We start from the raw sequence: 17,890 nt of genomic DNA, 5'->3' as shown, positions 1-17,890 counted from the left end.
AATGCCCGAACTCAAGAGCCACCGAATCCTCCTCTCAGACAGACCAGGAGTCCGGCAGGGGACGCAGAACCTTCGCGAAAAGTGAGCGCGAGGCCGGCGGGGGGGGGGGGGGGGGGCCGGGTTGCTCGGGCAGCAGCTGCCGCGCAGGCGCGGGGCCGTCAGGGTCGGGCGGAAGCCGACGTCGCCGCGTCGCCGCGTGACGCATTTCCTGTTTGTTGTTGGAGAAAGGAGAGAAAGGAAAGCGCGAGGACTTGCCGCCGTCACCACCGCTGCCGTGCCGGAGCCGAGAGAGGAGCCCGGGCCGCTGCCTCCCACCCTCGCCTCCGCCCCCCTTCCCGCCGCCGCCGGCCGCCCGCGTCCTCGGTGAGGGACCGCCCCTGGCCGACGAGGTCAGATCGAGGGCGCCGCGTAGACGGGGTCCTGCGGCGACGGCGCTGAGCCGGCCCCTGGGCATGGCGTGTGTGTGTGCGGGGCGGCGGGTTGGCGGGGCGGCGGGACGGGCCCTGGGCCGAAGGGGAGCGGGGCCCGAGGGAGGCGGAGGGCCGCCCGGGGTCGGGGTCCCCCCGCCGCGCCCTGGCCGGAGCCTGGCGGCCGTTGCGGGTGGAGCCCGCGCGGGAGCGACCGGCGGCGCCGCGCTCGGCCGGGGGGCTCGGGGGAGCGTCGGGCCCCAGGCACGTCCCTTTTTTTCTTTCTTTCCGTGTGTTTTAAATCCCTCGCCGCGTCGTCTGCGTCGGCGGGATAAGGGGGTCGTGGGTCGGAGGCCGGGCGGCGGAACGCGAGGGCCCCGTTTCTAGAACTCGCCAAGGGATTTTTCGGGAAGTTTATGAAACTTGCCCTTCGGCTTTCTTAAACAGCCACCTTGAAATCTCTCTCTCTTCTCCCCTCCCGCAAGATGTGGGATCTAGTTTATGTAACTCAAGTTGGTAGCCGCGTAGCCAGCTACGGGAAGGAGTCGTTTTGATGCGGGTAGTGTGAAAGGCAAAAGCCTCGCGTGTCGAAAGAAGCTCTTTGGGGGTTGCCACTTGCTCTTTCAAGATTAGTTTGCCACCCAGGTGTGTAAACTTGAGTTTTCACACCCAGTGGCGAGCAGAAGGCCGGGCCGCCAGCCGCAGGGGGTAGCCTCTGAACTTTGACTTTTAAGAGTGTTTGTAAGGAAGCTAATTTTAGTGATACAGTTTAAAATGACCCAAAGAGGGGACGGTAAAGAAACGAAACTTTCAAATTCTGTGGCTGCCTTTTGGGAAGATTTAGTCACTTCCCCCCGCCACCACCCCGCCAATGATTTTTTTTAACATGTCAAAGTGGTTCCGTGAAAGCCTTTAACTGACCCCTTCCGGCCAGCCCACCCTGCTCGCTTGTTCCCTGGGAAGTTTAATCGGGACTATTTGCTTCTCCGGAGTTGGGCCTTTGTTCTCTGGGGGGCGGGGGGTGTTGAGTACTTGCTGTTCCTTGTGGGGATTAATGCGGAGCACGAAATCTGACTTGGGAGTGGCGTTTCTGTGCAGAGGTTTGTGCGGGTTGCTGAAAGGTTTGAGAAATGCAGTTTTGGAAGTTGGTTCTGTGATGCTGTGAAAGATGCGGAGAGCTTTTGAGCATTGCGGAGGAGTTGTGCATCCGCTTGGAGCATTAGCGTTTTTGAAGTTTATTCTCTTGTTGTTGGAATGGTTTGGGAGGTAATTTCCGGCTGCAAGGTTTCTTTGGAGGTTGTGGCTGTGTAAGGGATTTCAAATCACAGATACCGATAGATTCCTGCGAGCAAATGGCACTTAGCTTCTTTAGGGCAAATTGGTTTGAAGTGGTAGCAAAAAGGGTAAAGCCACTTGCTCTTGCACATTGAGTTTATTTGGGGGCACATGAAGGTAAATACAGAGTTGTAGCCATCACCACTTTGGAGTTTTCATACCAGCAGATTCCCAAACGAGACTCTGGTTGGGATAGTCTGTGCCTCTTACAGTTGGTTTTCCGGAGCCTGTGCTCCCCGAGGGTCCTGTGGGCTGGAGGGCACCTGCAGGCCTGTGGCTGGGTTGTCTTAAAGGCGAGCCTCTGGGATGCTCGGTGCTGGCTGATGTCTGTTGAATATAATCAACCTTTATATCTGCGAGTGGGTATTTTAACTGGTTTTACAACTTTTTCACTTCTTACAAACGAGGAGTGTTAATTTAAAAAATGAAGTTCAAATTCAGTCGGGACACCACCTAATGGTGAAAAGCTAGCAACTGCAGGCTTGTGAATAAACATGAGGTTAGAATGGCACACTCGCAGCATGCTTGATTCTTAGGGATAGAATGTGAGACACAATATTGAATGAAGCGAATGAGAAGAAAAGTGAAGTTGGAGAAAAATACAAAAATGATAGCGTAGTGATGGAATAATAATGGTGCAGCCTAACTGCGAAGGGATGACTTAGTGAAGAATTCAGTTTCTGAAACATAGAAGCTTTGTATGCTTGCAAAGAACATGGAGAATCACAGTGTTTAGTTTTTTAAGGTTTATTTTTATTGGGAAGTCATATTAGCAAAGAGGAGAGACAGAGAAGATCTTCCCTCCATTGATTTTCCCCCCTCCAACCCCCCAAGGGGCCGCAACAGCTGGAGCTCAGCTGATCCCAAGCCAGGAGATTATTTCGGGTCTCCCACGCGATCTCAAGGCTTGAGCCGGTGGGAGACTGCTTTCCCAGGCCACAAGCAGGGAGCTGGACGGGAAGTGGGGCTGCAGGGATTAGAACTGGCGCCCACATGGGATTCCAGAGTGTGCGGTGTGAGGACTTTAGCCACTTGGCTATGGCGCCAGGCCCAGTGTTTTTTTGTTTTTTTTTTTAAGATTTATTTATTTTTATTGGAAAGGCAGATATACAAAGAGGAGATACAAAGAGAAAGCTCTTTCATTTGCTGGTTCACTCCCCAAGCGGCTGCAATGACCTAAGCTGAGTTGATCTGAACCCAGGAAGCCTGTTCCAGGTCTCCCACGTGGGTGCAGGGTCCCAAGGCCTTGGGGCATCCTTAACTGCTTTCCCAGGCCACCAGTGGAGCAGCCGGGATGCCAGCTGGTGCACCCATAAGAGATCCCTGTGCATTCCAGACGAGGATTTAGCCGCTGGGCCATCGTGCTGTGCCCAGGTTGCTGCAACTTGGTGTATAATATAGTAGATTCATGAACGGCAATTTGGGAAGAAGCGAGTTCTTCAGTTACGTAACCTTGGGGCCAGGGTTATGGCTTAGTGGGTTCCAGGCCCCTCCACTCATGTGGGAAAAGTGCAAGAAGCTCCTGGCTTTTCCCTGGCACAACTCCCAGGCATCGTGGCCAATTGTGTAGTAAAGCAGGGATGGAAGACTTCTGTGTCTCTGCATCTCTTGCCTTTCAAATCAAGAAAATAGAATTTGTACAACGTGATGTTGCATGCTGTGGTGTGGAGGAAGAGGCATTGGGGAGGCCATGGTTCAGGTCTGCCTTCCATGATGCCGGTCGCTGTGGGCTCTGCTCGTCTGCCTTGCTTCATGGGACCTGCTGTCCACACTGGCTGAGTTTAACAGTTAATTTAGGGGCTTGGCAGCGTGGCCTAGTGGCTAAGATCCTCGCCTTGATCCCATATGGCCGCTGGTTCTAATCCTGGCAGCTCCACTTCCTCTCTTTCTCTCCTCCTCTCAGTATATCTGACTTTGTAATAAAAATAAAATAAATCTTTAAAAAAAAAAAACAGTTAATTTAGTACATCTGTAATGGTGCGGCTGGAGATTTTATTATGTTTAAATTAGAATTTCCATTTTGTAGTGTGATAACTTTGAAGCTAGAATGTAAGTGATCACACTGATTTGCATGCAGTTGACGTTCAGTGTGTATCTGCATCCAGGATTGTACTTGTAGGGATATGGTAAGCAGTCCATGTTGTCAGAGAAACAACGTGAAGTGGTTCGTTTGGTCAGAGGATCTAAAATGAATGAAATGGGCTTTTGAATAAGGCCAGCTGGTTTGAAAGTCTGTTAGTACTTTCTCAGTGATGCAGGAATAGAAGTGAAGGCAGTTTTTTTAAAATGAAGATTTATCTTTTTATTTGAAAGTTAGAGTGACCCGGAGACACTGATAATTCCTTCATGCTAGTAACAGCCAGGAGCCAGGACCCTGATGTCGTCCTGTCCCGTCCCCCCCCCCCCCCCCCCGACCAAGGCAGGCACTGGGTCATTGCTGCCCTGGCAGGAGGCAGGTCTGCAAAGGGGCCGTGTATCAGGGAATGTCGTGGGGTTCTGCTGTGGCAGGTGGCGGCCCACGGGCCTCAGTGCTCGCCCTGCGAAGGCAGTCTGGTTGGAAGGTCTATGGAGGTTTTCTTCTGTAGCAAAAGAATGTCAGACTTGGTGGGCATTACTCTGGCCGACTTCATTTTTTTTGTTGTTGTTGTTAATTTGGAAGCAAAGGAGAGAAAGATCTTGCACTCGCACATTCATTGCTTAAATGCCCCTTATTAACTGGGGACTGGATTAAGCTGGGAGCCATTCAGTTCTGGTCTCACTCAGGTGGCAGGGACTCTGCTTCCCCGGGGTGTGTGTGAGCAGGAAACTGGGTTGGAAATGGAGGCGCTGGAACTTGAATCCAGGTGCTGTCTTAGAGGGTGACAGCGTTCCAAACAGTGTCTTAACCGCTGTACCAACTGCCTTCCTCCTACCTGAGGTTCTGAAGTTCTAGTCATTAAATTAGTAAATGCAGTTTATAAGGGTGTAGCTTACCTGTAGAGTAATTGTGGCAGATGTGCTAGGTAATCCAGCCCTGGAAATCAGAACTATTTTCAGGTGTTTGAGGAAATAAAATGAATAAAAGCACAAGAAACAGTAGAGAAATAGACATTTAAACCACCAACCTTTACACCTTGGAGGCTTTTACAAAAAATAAGATTTATTCGAATCATAGAACAGGGGGAAAGACAGACGTTCATCGGCTGAGTCTCTCCCCGTGGCTGCAGTGCCCGAGGCGGGTCCGCAGGGGCAGGAGCAGCTGCAGCTGGGGGCCTGGAACTCTGGTTTCTCAGCACTGAGGCCACCGGCTGCTGCTTTCCCAGTGCTTTGGCAGTGGAGTGGCTGGCACCCAGACTGACACTCATACAAGGTGGTGGCATGGTTGGTGGCAGTTGAAGCCATCGCGACACGTTGCTGGTCCCACAAGCATGTTTTGTCAGGTGTGTCTGCTTGTTCCAGAGCGGATTTGTGTTTTGGTATTTGGAAGATCTACCTAGAGGAAAGAAAATGTGTGAACAAGATTGGAGTCAGGGATTCAAGTGAGTAGGAAATGGAGAAATGTCTAGCTTTGGCGATTTGTATTGGGACAACAGAAGCTTCTGTCATCAGGAGCCATTTCTCCTTGAATGAATCACAGCTTTGCAGCACACAGTCTTCAAGGTTGGCAGGATTGTGTCCTTGTACCCTTCCTGTAGGGATTGGGTGCAACCATGGGGTTGTAGAGATGGCGTCCTGCATTGGGTACAGGTTGGAAATTTTTTTTTTAAGTTTCATTTATTTTTATTGTAAAGTGAGATTTATAGGGAGGAGGAGAGACAGAGAGGAAGATCTTCCATCTGATGGTTCACTCCCCAAGTTACCGCAACGGCCAGAGCTGAGCCGATCCAAAGCCAGGATCCAGGAACTTCCTCTGGGTCTCCCACGTGGATGCAGGGTCCCAAGGCTTTGGGCCATGCTTGACTGCTTTCTCAGGCCTCAAGCAGGGAGCTAGATGGGAAGCTGGGATTAGAACAGGCGACCATATGGAATCTCTGCGCCTGCGAGGTGGGGACTTTAACCAGTACGCTATCGCACCGGGCCCCTGGTTGGAACACTGGTTTCTCGATTACAGGTGACTATCCCAGTGTTGATTGTGATGCATTGACATTTTACTATTTTAATAGTTTGTGTTTGGCTAGTCTATGCATTTATTCTGGCACGTAGATAAGCTCATCAGAGGACTAGTATGGAATGTAGACTCATAGGCTAACACCTTGTTTTAGTAGCATCTTTTGGTCAGACATGTAACAGTTTACTTTTAGAGAACTCATTTTTTAAAAGATTCACTTTATTTGTATTGGAAAGGCAGTTTTACGAGGAGAGACAGAAGTTCTTCCCTTCCCATCCGGTGGTTCGCTCCCCAGATGGTGGCAGTGGCTGGAGCTGAGCTGAATCCAGGAGATGGGAGCTTTTCCCCAGTCTCCCACATGGGTGCAGAGTTCCAAGGCTTTCCCAGGCCCGACAGGGAGCTGGGTGGGGAGTGGGCAGCCGGCGCCCAAGGGCTCTTGCTGCTCGCACTGGAGGATTAGCTGATTAAGCCGTTGCACGGGGCCCACAGATTCGGCTTTTGTGGCTGCTTGCAGATGTTCTCCTTAGGACTTGGGCTGCGACTGCTCCATGCAGTTCTCTGTTGCCTACTTTGCACGGACTCAGCTCAGAGTTCCGGCTGTGCTCGGTGACATCTCGGTAGAAGCGCTGACAGTTTGCCAATTGTTTCCAGCCTTAGCAGTGTATGGAACCCGATAGGCATTCCTATGATGAAACGGTGAATGTTGCAAGCGTGTTGCGGTGCAGCGTGTCCTACTGCTTGGGACACCCAAATCCCACTTCAGGGTGCCCCAGATTGAGTCCTGCCTCTGCTTCCTGCTAATGTGTACCTTGGGAAGCAGCAGGTGGTAGCTCAAATACTGGGGTTCTGTCCTTGCCTCTTTCAAATAATAATAAATAAAACCACTTTAAAAACTGAACATTGGGGGCCCAGTGTGGTAGCCTAGTGGGAACTCATATGGGTGCTGTTTCTAATCCTGGCAGCCCCACTTCCCATCCAGCTCCCTGCTTGTGGCCTGGACACGGTGTCATGGAGGGCCTAAAGCCTTGGGATCCTGCAGCCGCATGGGAGACCTGGAAGAGGCTCCTGGCTCCGGATTGGCTTCAGAGTGGAGCAGCTCCAGCCATTGCAACCACTTGGGGAGTGAATCACTGGATGGAAGATCTTCCTCTCTGTCTCTCTTCTTCTCTGTATATCCAACTTTCCAATAAAAATAAATATTTGAAAAAAAAATCAGTTTAGTACTGGAAGTAAGAAGGAAGCCAAGCAGTGTTGGAGAGCGCGGCTCCCGAGTGCCCGCGTCCTGGCTGCTGATGGCAGGAGCCGCTGGGCATGTGCACCTCAGGCCTTAGGCAGTCGTGAGGAGGAAAGGATGAAGGCTCGTGCTTGTACATGGAAAGCTTAACTGTTGGCTGTTGTAACAGCTGTCGAGAAGGGCCTAACCACTGAGCCATCAGTTGCTGTCCAGAATACACGAGTAGAAAGCTGGCTGGGACGTGGAGTAGCAGGACTTGAGCCAGCACACTGATGTGGGATGCTAGGCTGACCAAGCTATGGCCCAACTTGCTGAACCGAAACACCTGTCCTTGTTCTTTTCAAGGGACATTTTGAGCTCATTTTTCTTTTAAAATTATTTTTTATTTGAAAGGCAGATTTTATGTAGAGAGGAGGATGTCTTCCATCTGTTGATTTACAGTTTTTCTAAAGATTTATTTTATTGGAAAGGCAGATGTGCAGAGAGGAGGAGAGACAGGGAGGAAGATCCTGCATCCGATGATTCACTCCCCAAGTGGCCGCAGTGGCCAGTGCTGGTGCTGATCTGAGGCCAGGAGCCAGGAACTTCTTTCCGGGGCTCCCACGTGGATGCAGGGCTTTCCCAGGCCACAAGCAGGGAGCTGGGTTAGAACCGGCGCTCATATGGGATCCCAGCGCGTTCAAGGCGAGGACTTTAACCATTACGCTGTTGTGCCGGGCCCCATCTATTGATCTGTTGCCCAGAAAGCCATAATAATGGTCAGAGCTGAGCTGGTCTCAGGCTGGGAGCCTGAAGCCTGTGCCTTCCTGTGGGTGCAGGGCTCAGAGGATTGGCCGCTCTGTGCTGCTTTCACAGGCCACAAGCAGAGGTGGATCAGAAGTGGAGCAGCTGGAACTTGAACCGGTGCTCACATGAACGGTGACACCACAGGGCAGAGGGTTAGCTTACTCTGCCACTGTGCCAGCCCCAAAATTAATTTTTTACGTTAAATTTTATTTTTCTTGAAAGAATTTAGAGAGGTGGAAGAGAGAGATGTCTTTACCTGCTGGTCCTCTTCCCAAATGGCCACTGTGGCAAGAACTGGGCTGGCCTGAAGGTGGGTGCCAGGAGCTTCTAGATTTCTCCTAAGAGTGCAGATCCCAAGGGCTTGGCCATCCTCCACTGTTTTCCCAGGTCACTGATAGGGAGCTGGATCAGAAGTGAGGTTGTCAGGACGGGGATTGGTACTGCAGATGGAATGCAGGCAGTGGATTAGCCTGTTGTGCCGCAACGTCTGGCCTCTTGAACTGAATTACGGGTTTTTTTTAATTGGAAAGTCAGATTTACAGAGAGGAAAGATCTGTCCACTGACTCACTCCCCAAAGGCCACAACGGCCAGAGCTGTGCCAATCTGAAGCCAGGAGCCTCTTCTGGGTCTCCCACACAGGTGCAGGGTCCCAAGGCTCTGGGCCGTCCTCGACTGCTTTCCCAGGCCACAAGCAGGGAGCTGGATGGGAAGCAGGGCTGATAGGATTAGAACCGACACCCATATGGGATCCCAGCACTTTCTAGTGAGGACTTTAGACAGTAGACTACCGCACCAGGCCTTGAGTATGCATTCAAAACTCACTGCAGTTTTGTCTTTTTTTTCTGAGATGTATTGAGAGGTAAAAATACAAAGGTAGGAAGACACAGAGAGGTCTTCCATCTGCTAGTTCACTACCAAAGCGGCACCATGGCCAGAGTTGCACTGACCTGAAACCAGGAGCCAGAAGCTTCTTCCACATTTCCCATGTGGGTGCAGGGGTCCAAGGTACTTTGGAGGCATGCTAGGGAGGACTTTGATTAATTTTGTGGAGGTATTTGAAAGAGGGAGAGACACACGGGTATGGTAAGTGTTGTGAAGTATGGAAGTTGTGTTAATTGAAGAACTCGAGGTAGAATTCACTAGAAAAAGGCCAGGGGTATGAAGTGGGGAGAACCAAGAGTTAAACTTGGGATGACCTGAGTTTTATTTGGGATGTGTGTTTGGCATCCAAGTGGCTATATCAGGTAGTCATCTGTCTATTTGTGTCTGAAGCACCAAGGAGAGACCTGGAATTAAAGCTTGTATTTGGGACTCTTTGCTTTGTAAGTGGTATTCACATACTGGGAAAGAATGGAAAGTGATGTAAAAACGAGGCCTTAAGCTGTCAGCTTTCCCATGGCTGTTGGAGAGGAGCGTGCTGGCAGTGGGAGACAGATGAAGGGATGTGAAGTGGCGAGGGCAGGGTATGGGCATTCGGACTTGGGGCTGTCTGGTCCTGCGGGGAAGCTCTCATGACCTTCAGTGAGAGGAAGCTGGCAGGGTCTGATTTGCAGGTTGAAGCAGGACCTGTCTGGTTGCTGACTGCCTGTGCCAGCCTCAGCCTTTGTGGCCGTTGGGGATCCACTGGAAGAACACTCTGTGTTTTTTTCCTCATCTGTAACAAAGTTTAAAGGTGTGTGCTAAAAAAAACTTTGATGAGATGATTGCAGCAGAAGTTAGTTGAAATGATATATTTACAATATGATTGATTTATTTATTTGAAAGAGTGAAGGGTGGGGGAGAGAGGATCTTCCATCGGTTGGTTCACTTTCCAGAGGGTGTCAGTGTCTGGGGCTGGGCTGGGCTGCAGCCAGGAGCTTCATGTCGTCCCTGTGCATGTGTCCCTGGGCCCAAGCACTTGGGTTTCCCAGGCGTATTATTAGCAGGGAGTTGGATGGAAGACAAAACTCTGGAACTTGAACCCAGGCCAGGATGGGATGTCAGCATTGTAGGGAATGGTTCCACAAAGTATGCCACAGTACTGGCCTGTGCATTTTCTTAATAGTTGTTTTAGTAATTGCCTTAAGCATCTTTTTTTTTTTAAGACTTATTTATTTTTATTACAAAATCGGATATACAGAGAGGAAGAAAGACAGACAGGAGATCTTCCATCTGCTGGTTCACTCCCCAAGTGAGCACAACTGCCAGTGCTGCGCCGATCCGAAGCCAGGAGTCAGGAGCTTCCTCCAGATCTCCCACATGTGGGTGCAGGATCCCAAGGCTTTGGGCCATCCTCTACTGCTTTCCCAGGCCACAGCAGGGAGCTGGATGGGAAGTGGAGCTGCTGGGATTAGAACCGGTGCCCATAAGTGATCCTGGCATGTTCAAGGCAAGGACTAGGCCATGGCGCGGGGCCCAGTGATTGCCTTAGACATCTTTCCTGTCCTTTGAATTTTTCTATCTTTGAGATAGTTTTTTTTTTAAAAATACTTTGAAAAGCAGAGCAAGCTACAGAAAGCAAGGGGCGAGATGCTGAGCCTCGCTGGTTCACTGTTCAGCTTCAGACGGCCCAAGCCGGAGGCCAGAACTCCATCTGAGTCTCCTTGACAGGGCCTCGCAACTGCTGCCTCCCTGGGCACTAACGGGAGGCTGGCTCGGAAGCTGGCAGCTGGGACTGCACATGCCACTCATGGAGATGATGACTTGTGTCCTGCTGCTCACTGTGCCATTTGGTTCCCCCACCCCAGCCTTTTTTCCCCCTCAGACAACAAATTCATTGACCAAAGTTTCAGATGCTGGAAAGTTCAGGAGCTTTGATTTCTGGGGAGGGAGCTCTCCCTGACTTTTGCAGACAGCTGCTATCTCATATGAAGAAGTGAGAATGAGAAACATCCTCCTGCCCCACTTTTTTTTTCAAGATGTATTTATCATAACTGGAAAGGCAAATTCATAGAGAGGAGAGACAGATCTTGCATCCTCTGATTCACCCCCCCCCAAGTGGCTGCAGTGGCAGCCGGCTGAGCCGATCTGATCCGAAGCCAGGAGCCAGGAGCTTCTTCAGGTCTCCTGCGCAGGGGCAGGGTCCCAAGGCTTTGGGCTGTTCTCCACTGCTTTCTCAGGCTATAAGCAGGGAGCTGGAAGGGAAGTGGGGCAGTTGGGACAAGAATCAGTGCTCAGATGGGATCCTGGTGCATGCAAGACAAGGACTCTAGTCACTAGGCTGTCACGCTGGGCCCAGCATCCTCTTATTGTACCATCGCAAAGCCTTGAGGGAGTAAGGAGCTACCCTTTACCCCATTTAACCTCAAAAAGTACTTTATGAGGATACTGTATCCAAATACAGTCACATTGGGAGTTAAGCTTTTAGTTCATGGAATTGTGAGAAGATACCAATCATCAACTAGAGATAATTGGAACTACAAACATTAAAAACATTTAGTAGTATAAACCTACTATATAAAATTATAACCAGAAAATGTAAGATCTAATGTCTGTTTTGGGCTTTGCTCAGAAGAGACAGATCTGTGTGTGGGCTGAGTCCCTGCATGGCTACACCATCTGAATTTGTGTCAGGATTAAGCCAGGAACACTGGGTGTCTGCTGTGCCACAAGGAGTGCAGGAGCCTAACCACTTGGCCCCCCCTGCTGCCCCTCAGGATGCATTGGCAGGAAGCTAGCTGCCAGTGGGCTCACCTGGACGGGAGCCAAGCACTGCAGTTTGCGCTGGAGGCCTCCTCAGTGCAGGCTTACCCTGCTGCTTAACGATGCCATTATTTGGGGGCTCATGTTTAACCTCCTTTCAGTTGTGGAAGTGGAAAGATCTCACTCATTTTTTTTAACATTTGAGCCATACATTTTAAAGATTTATGTATGTTTTTGGAAAGGAGGATATACAGAGAGGAGATATGAGCAGAAATCTTTCATCCACTGATTTACTCCCCAAGTGACCACAAAGGCCAGAGCTAAGTGGACCCGAACCTGGAAGCTTCTTCCAGGTCTCCTACACGGGTGCAGAGTCCTAAGACTATGGGCTATGCTCGACTCTTTCCCACGCCACAAACAGGAGGCTGTATGGGAAGCAGGACTGCTGGGATTAGAACCAACGTCCATATGGGATCCTAGCACAAACAAAGCAAGGACTTTAGCCGCTAAGCTATTGTGTCGGACTCTAAAATATTTTTTTTTTAAAGATCTGATTTTTTCTTATTGGAAAGGCAGAAATACAGAAAGGAGGAGAGACAGAGGAACATCTTCCATCTGCTGATTCACTCCCTAAGTGGCAGCAGCAGCCAGAGCTGCACTGATCTGAGGCCAGGAGCCAGGAGTCTCTTCTGGGTCTCCCATACTGGTGCAGGGTCTCAAGGCTTTGGGCCTCCTGGACTGCTTTCCCAGACCACAAGCAGAGAGGTGGACAGGAAGCTGGGCTGCTGGGATTAGAACTGGCGCCACAGCCCATTTGGGATCCAGTGCATTGAAGGTGAGGACTTCAGCTGCTAGGCTACTGCACCCAGCCCTTCTAAAATGATTTTTGAAGTACTTATTTACTGTGTAACGTAATGTTTTTAATTCTCACATTTTAGAATGTCTTATGTATCAATTAGAGATTGGTGTCATTTCATAGATAAAGAGATTTTCGTCACTCCACAGTGGCTGGGACTGGGTCAGGCTGAAGCAGCGGCCTTAGCTGGTATTCCTTGTTTGCAGGGCCTGAGTGGGCCCTCTTCTCCTTCCCCAGGCACACTAGGAGGGATCTGGGGTTCAGTCCGTGCCCATGCGGGATGGTAGTGTTGCTGGCGTGGCTTAATGTTTATAAAAACACTTATAATTTAAATATTGCATGTGTACATCAGATTTGAAGAAGATTTGGAAAATAATGCAGAGGTAGGCCTCTGCCCCTTTACTGGCTGCCTCCCTCGTTTTTGTTGTGGGCAAAGCCAAAGCGGGTCTCGAGTGTGGATTGCAGGAATCCAGTTACTGGAGCCGTCGGTGCTTTTCTTGGGGGTCTGTGTTAGTGGGAGGCTGAAATTGGTGAAAACTTACGTCCTCCAATAAGGGAGGTACTCCATGTGTAACATGTAACAGTACCAGCGATGGGAGATGAGGAGGTCTTTAGCCTTCTGGTACCGGTACCCTCCAGGCCAAATGCCTTTGTATAATGTCTTGGGTTTTTCTCAGCCCACCTCTTCCTGTATGTTGATATCTTCCCTTTTCTGGTTTACCTTATTGTTTTGCTAGTATTTGTCTTTTACCTGTGGGCTTTACCTGGCTGCCTTCAAAATTACCACCCTTTAACCCTGCCTGATAACAAGGACCTGAGGAGTAGACACTGCTCCAAGCCTCTTCACTTTTTCATGTTAAGCAGTGACAGCATCACCTGAAATTTGTCTTGGCTATTGGCCTTTTGTTCACATTTGTGCTGAACTCAGTATTTCCGCATCTGCATTTATCTGGGTGCTTTCCTCAGGCTGTGTGAGTAGTGTTACTGTTTTGGTCATTAACAAGCAGGTTCTCCCCCTCCCCTTTCCATTTCTTTTATCTGTCTAGATTCTTTCTAAAAGGCCATCTGCTTTTAAGACAAGTCCCATCTGCTAGTTCACTTCCCAAGTTCCTGGAATAGTTGGGGAGCCGAACTGAGACAGGAGCTAGAGCTTCAGTCAGGCTCTCCCGGTGCCTCCAGGGAGCTCCTAGCAGGACTCTGGACAGGAGAGAGCTAGCACAGTAGGCCAGTGGCCCTGCCGTGTCACAGGGAGTCCTCGTGGCATGCCAGCTGCTAGGCCAAGGGCTCACCCCATCTTGATTTTTTTGTGAGAACTTTATTACACATATTCTTTCAGGTTTCTGTTAGGCTCTTTTTTTTTTTTTTTAAGATTTATTTATTTTTATTAGAAAGGCAGATAATACAGCGAGGGAGGAGGAGAGACAGAAAGATCTTCCGTCCAACTTTAGCCTCTACACTATCATGCCGGGCCCTCCATTAGGTTCTTGGAAGTTGGATGTTGTGTCCTCTTGGATGCTTTTCTTTTTTTTTTTTTTTAAGATTTTATTATTATTGGAAAGCCAGATATACAGAGAGGAGGAGAGACAGAGAGGAAGATCCTCCGTCCGATGATTCACTCCCCAAGTGAGCCGCAGCGGCCGGTGCTGTGCCGATCCGAAGCCAGGAACCAGGAACCCCCTCCAGGTCTCCCACGTGGGTGCAGGGTCCCAAAGCCTTGGGCCGTCCTCTACTGCTTTCCCAGGCCACAAGCAGGGAGCTGGATGGGAAGTGGAGCTGCCGGGATTAGAACCAGCGCCCATATGGGATCCCGGGGCTTTCAAGGCGAGGACTTTAGCCACTAGGCCACCACGCCATGCTCTAAATTTTATTTTTAATGATGTTTACACAGTTGATTCGTGTGGGAACGGTCAAGGACTAGGGGAAAGCAGGTGAGACCTCTATTTCCACACCTTCCTTATTTCTTTCTTTATTTATCTGGGCGGAGGGAGGAGTCGGGGGAGGATCCACAGTGCAGCAGGCAATGTTAATAGGATTTTCATTCTCTGTCCTGCGATAGCTGGGCTGTGCCAGGCTGAAGCCAGGAGTCTGAAACTTCTGGGTCTCTCATGTACAGGGGTCCAAGTACATGGGCCATCTGCTGCTTTCCCAGGCACGTTAGGAAGGCACTGGATTGGGAGTAGAACAGCTGGGACCCCAGTTGGTGCCTGTGTGGGATGCCAGCATTGTAGGTGGATATTTAATCCAGCTTTGCCACCATGCTGGGACCAAAAAGACTTCCATCTGTTGGTTCATGCCCCAAATGACCATAATAGCCACGAAGTAGGAACTCCATCTTGGTGTCTCATGTGGGTGACGGGAGCTCAAGTTAGGTGAAGAAGCACATATTGTTTCCCAGGCGCATTAGCAGGAGCTACATCAAAAGTGAAGGAGCTAGAAGTGGAACTTGCATTCCCATGCGGCATGCTGGCTCTCCCGGCAGTGCCTAATAGGCTGCTTCGAGACCCCCACAACTAGCTGATCACATTGGAAGGAATTTAATGAGGAAATATCTTTGAAGCAGCAGCTTGCAGGGCCCAGCATTGCATGCCGTGAGAGTGTTGGTTTGAATCCCAACAAGAATTGTTTCTGATCTAGCTTCCTGTTTATGTGTCTGGGAAAGCAGTGGAAGATGGGCCCAAGCACTTTGGAGATTCTGCCACTTAAACAGGAGATTCACATGGACTTTTGGGCCTCTTGGTTTTGTTTTGGCTATCAGCAGATAGAAGTTTTTTGTCCCTCTCAGTAACTCGAAATTTTTTCCTTTTTAAAAAATGTGTAGTTTTGTTTTGTAGGGCCAGAAGTTCCTGTTGCAGTTTTAGAACGGGCAAAGCAGGTTTTCATTGTTGTACATGGTTAAGTAACACATGCCTATGGAGCTCACAGTGAGATCTGCGGAAGGGATGCTCTGATTCTTGGATGTAGGGCAGTGTGGTGCGTGTGTGGGAGGGGTGAAGCGTTAACCTGCTGAGACCCACGGTATGGAGGAATGGGTTTCTTTGTTGGGTTCCCATGCATGCGTGTTCTTCATGCTAGGGACAGCGGGTTCACATTGGGATCCTCGGTCTCGCCTCATGCCTGGAACAGAAGTGAATTAAAAGCAGAAACAAACTCCTTTGAGCACAGGCCAGGACTAGGAGAACAAGACCCAGTGAGCCTGTCAGTTGGAGGTCAAGCGACCACCCGTGTCTGCTGCAGAGCTGAGTCGGCGCTATTATTAGGTTATTTCGGAGTCTTTTTTTCGAAATCTAGAGAAGGATCTTGAAGGATGAGTCTTGGATCAGTTCCTAGACAAAGCCGTGGCAGCAGGGCAGGCTGCGGTTAGCTGACCGGTTCTCCCTGTGGGCCTCCAGAGGCTGAGCCGATGCCTCGTTTTCCTCCATTCCCTTCTCCTTCCCCCAGCTTTCTGCAGCGTTGATTGACTTGTTACTGACCAGAGATTTTCAATTGCAGGACTAGTTCCAGCAACGTGTTAAAACATGGTGGATTATTATGAAGTTCTAGGCGTGCAAAGACATGCCTCACCCGAGGATATTAAAAAGGCGTAAGTTATTTTATTTTTGAGATACGTTATCTGCATAATTGTATGTTGATGAATGGTGTTACAACTTTTACTTTGTTTACTAAAATGGCTGTTAGTGTGGGATGCTGCCTTTGAGTGTCACACAGTGCTCTGTGTTTTCTTGTATTTAGGCCTAGTATTTATTTACTTGCTGGTTCAACCCTTAGCTTACTCAGGTACTGTGCTTTGGGATAGTGAATCCCGTATCTGCTCAAAGCAGATTAAAAAAAAGTACTTGGTATATGAAATATCCCCAAAGAGCTACTTGTAGTACAGTTGATTGAGCATTCTTTTTTGTTTTGTTTTAAGATGTATTATTTTTATTGGAAGGTCAGATATAACAGAAGACAGAGGAAGATCCTTCTTCCGTTGAGACTAGGTGACTATTAATAGTGCAAGTTGTTTCCATTAGTCTTTTTGATGTGATAGTCGTTTTTGAGCACCTTCAACAGGATCTGTTTTATCACGTTTAGGTCCACAGTACTATAAAAGTAAACTGTTAGAATCCATGTTTAATTAGGTTATAATAATTAAGCCACAGCTTTTGTTCAATGTCTTAAGTTGGATACCATGTCCTTGCCTTGGTATGTTGCCAACTGCTGAAAAGATGTTATGATTCTTGGCCTAGCCTTAAGTCACTGCCTCCTCTGCCAGTTTATTTTCTGCTTGAAAGGGTGGTGGAAGGAGAGATGGATATCAAGAGATTTAAACAAAAATATTTTTGAAAGACTTTTTTATTGCATAGTCAGGTACATATATATAGAGAGAGAGCGGGAGCAGGAGAGACAGAGGAAGCTCTTCTGTCTGATGATTCACTCCCCAGGTGACCGCAATGGCTGGTGCTGCGCCGATCCGAAGCCAGGAGCCAGGAACTTCTTTCCAGGTCTGCCACGCGGGAGCAGGGTACCAAGGCTTTAGGCCATCCTCGACTGCTTTCCCAGGCCACAGGCAGGGAACTGGATGGGAAGTGGAACTGCCAGGATTAGAACCGGTGCCCATATGGAATCCTGGCGCATTCAAGGCAAGGCCTTTAACTACTAGGCCACTGTGCCAGGTCCAAGAGATTTTTAAAATTTTTTTAAAATTTTATTTGTTTTTATTGGAAAATTATAGGTGTAGGAGGAGAAAGACCCTTATTCTGCTGGTTCATGCACCAGATGGCCTCAGCAGATGCTGAAACTGAGGTGATCTGAGGCCAGGAGCTTCTTCCAGGTCTCCCATGTGGTTGTTGTGTCCCAAGCATCTGGGCCATCCACTCTCATCCATCAGCAGAAAACTGGATGGGAAGTGGAGCGGCCAGGAAATGAATGGGTGCCCATTTGGGCACCTGGCCTGAGAAGTCTTCTGTTCTCTGGCTCGTGCATCAGATGCCTGTAGCAGCTGGGCCTGGGTCAGGTTTCCCACATGGATGCAGCGTCCCTAGCATGTGCAGCCATATTGCTAAGAAAAGCTGGATTGGAACCAGGGTGGCCTGCATTCTGAGGAGTGCTGTGAGTGTCCCCGGAGGCTACATTTGCCATGGCACAGTGCCCGTCCCTCACATAAGATTCATTATTAAATTGAAAGGCAGTTTACCGAGAGACAGATCTTCCATCTGCTGGTTCACTCCCCAGATGTCCAAAATAAGTAGAGCTGGGCCAGGCCGAAGGCAGGTGCCAGGATCTTTGGATTTCCCCCAGGTGGGTACAAGGGTCCAGGTACATTGGCCCTCCTCTGCTGCTTCCTTTGTATTCACAGGGAGCTGCTTTAGAAGTGGAGAAGCTGGGAGTTGAACTGATGCTTAATGGGATGCAGGAAACATGTTGCAGAAAGTGGCTTAATTTGCTACACCAGAACAGTGGCATTTTCTTTCACCCTTTTTATTGCCACCTTTAGCATTTACCCTATTTGTATTGTGTTGATTTTGTTTTTGGTATTTGAAAAACCTTGTGGAAGGGACCTGCGTGGTTGCATGCTAATCCTCTG

The 17,890-nt window shown here is 49.4% G+C and overlaps 1 protein-coding gene across 7 annotated transcripts in view; it reads left to right on the top strand.

Annotated features, from left to right (window-relative positions):
• The first annotated feature begins 341 nt into the window (after nt 1-341).
• DNAJB6 (DnaJ heat shock protein family (Hsp40) member B6) overlaps nt 342-17,890 on the top strand; it is a 65,346-nt gene continuing 47,797 nt past the window's right edge. For 2 of the 7 annotated variants that reach the window (XR_009244951.1, XM_058660657.1), the window contains exons 1-2: nt 881-1,052; nt 15,817-15,907. Coding sequence is in view for 6 of the 7 variants with exons in the window: in XM_058660657.1 (XP_058516640.1) it covers nt 15,843-15,907 (65 nt within the window). In the remaining variant the exon portion in view is untranslated. Of the gene's footprint in view, nt 364-869; nt 1,053-15,816; nt 15,908-17,890 lie in introns of those variants that run through there. The other 5 variants (XM_058660655.1, XM_058660658.1, XM_058660659.1 and 2 more) reach the window with 5 other exon arrangements.

Source organism: Ochotona princeps, chromosome 2 (genome assembly GCF_030435755.1).
Source record: "Ochotona princeps isolate mOchPri1 chromosome 2, mOchPri1.hap1, whole genome shotgun sequence".
In the NCBI taxonomy this organism is placed as follows: domain Eukaryota; kingdom Metazoa; phylum Chordata; class Mammalia; order Lagomorpha; family Ochotonidae; genus Ochotona; species Ochotona princeps.
The sequence above is the reverse complement of the archived record's forward strand: the minus strand, read 5'-3'. Positions and strand labels throughout refer to the sequence as shown.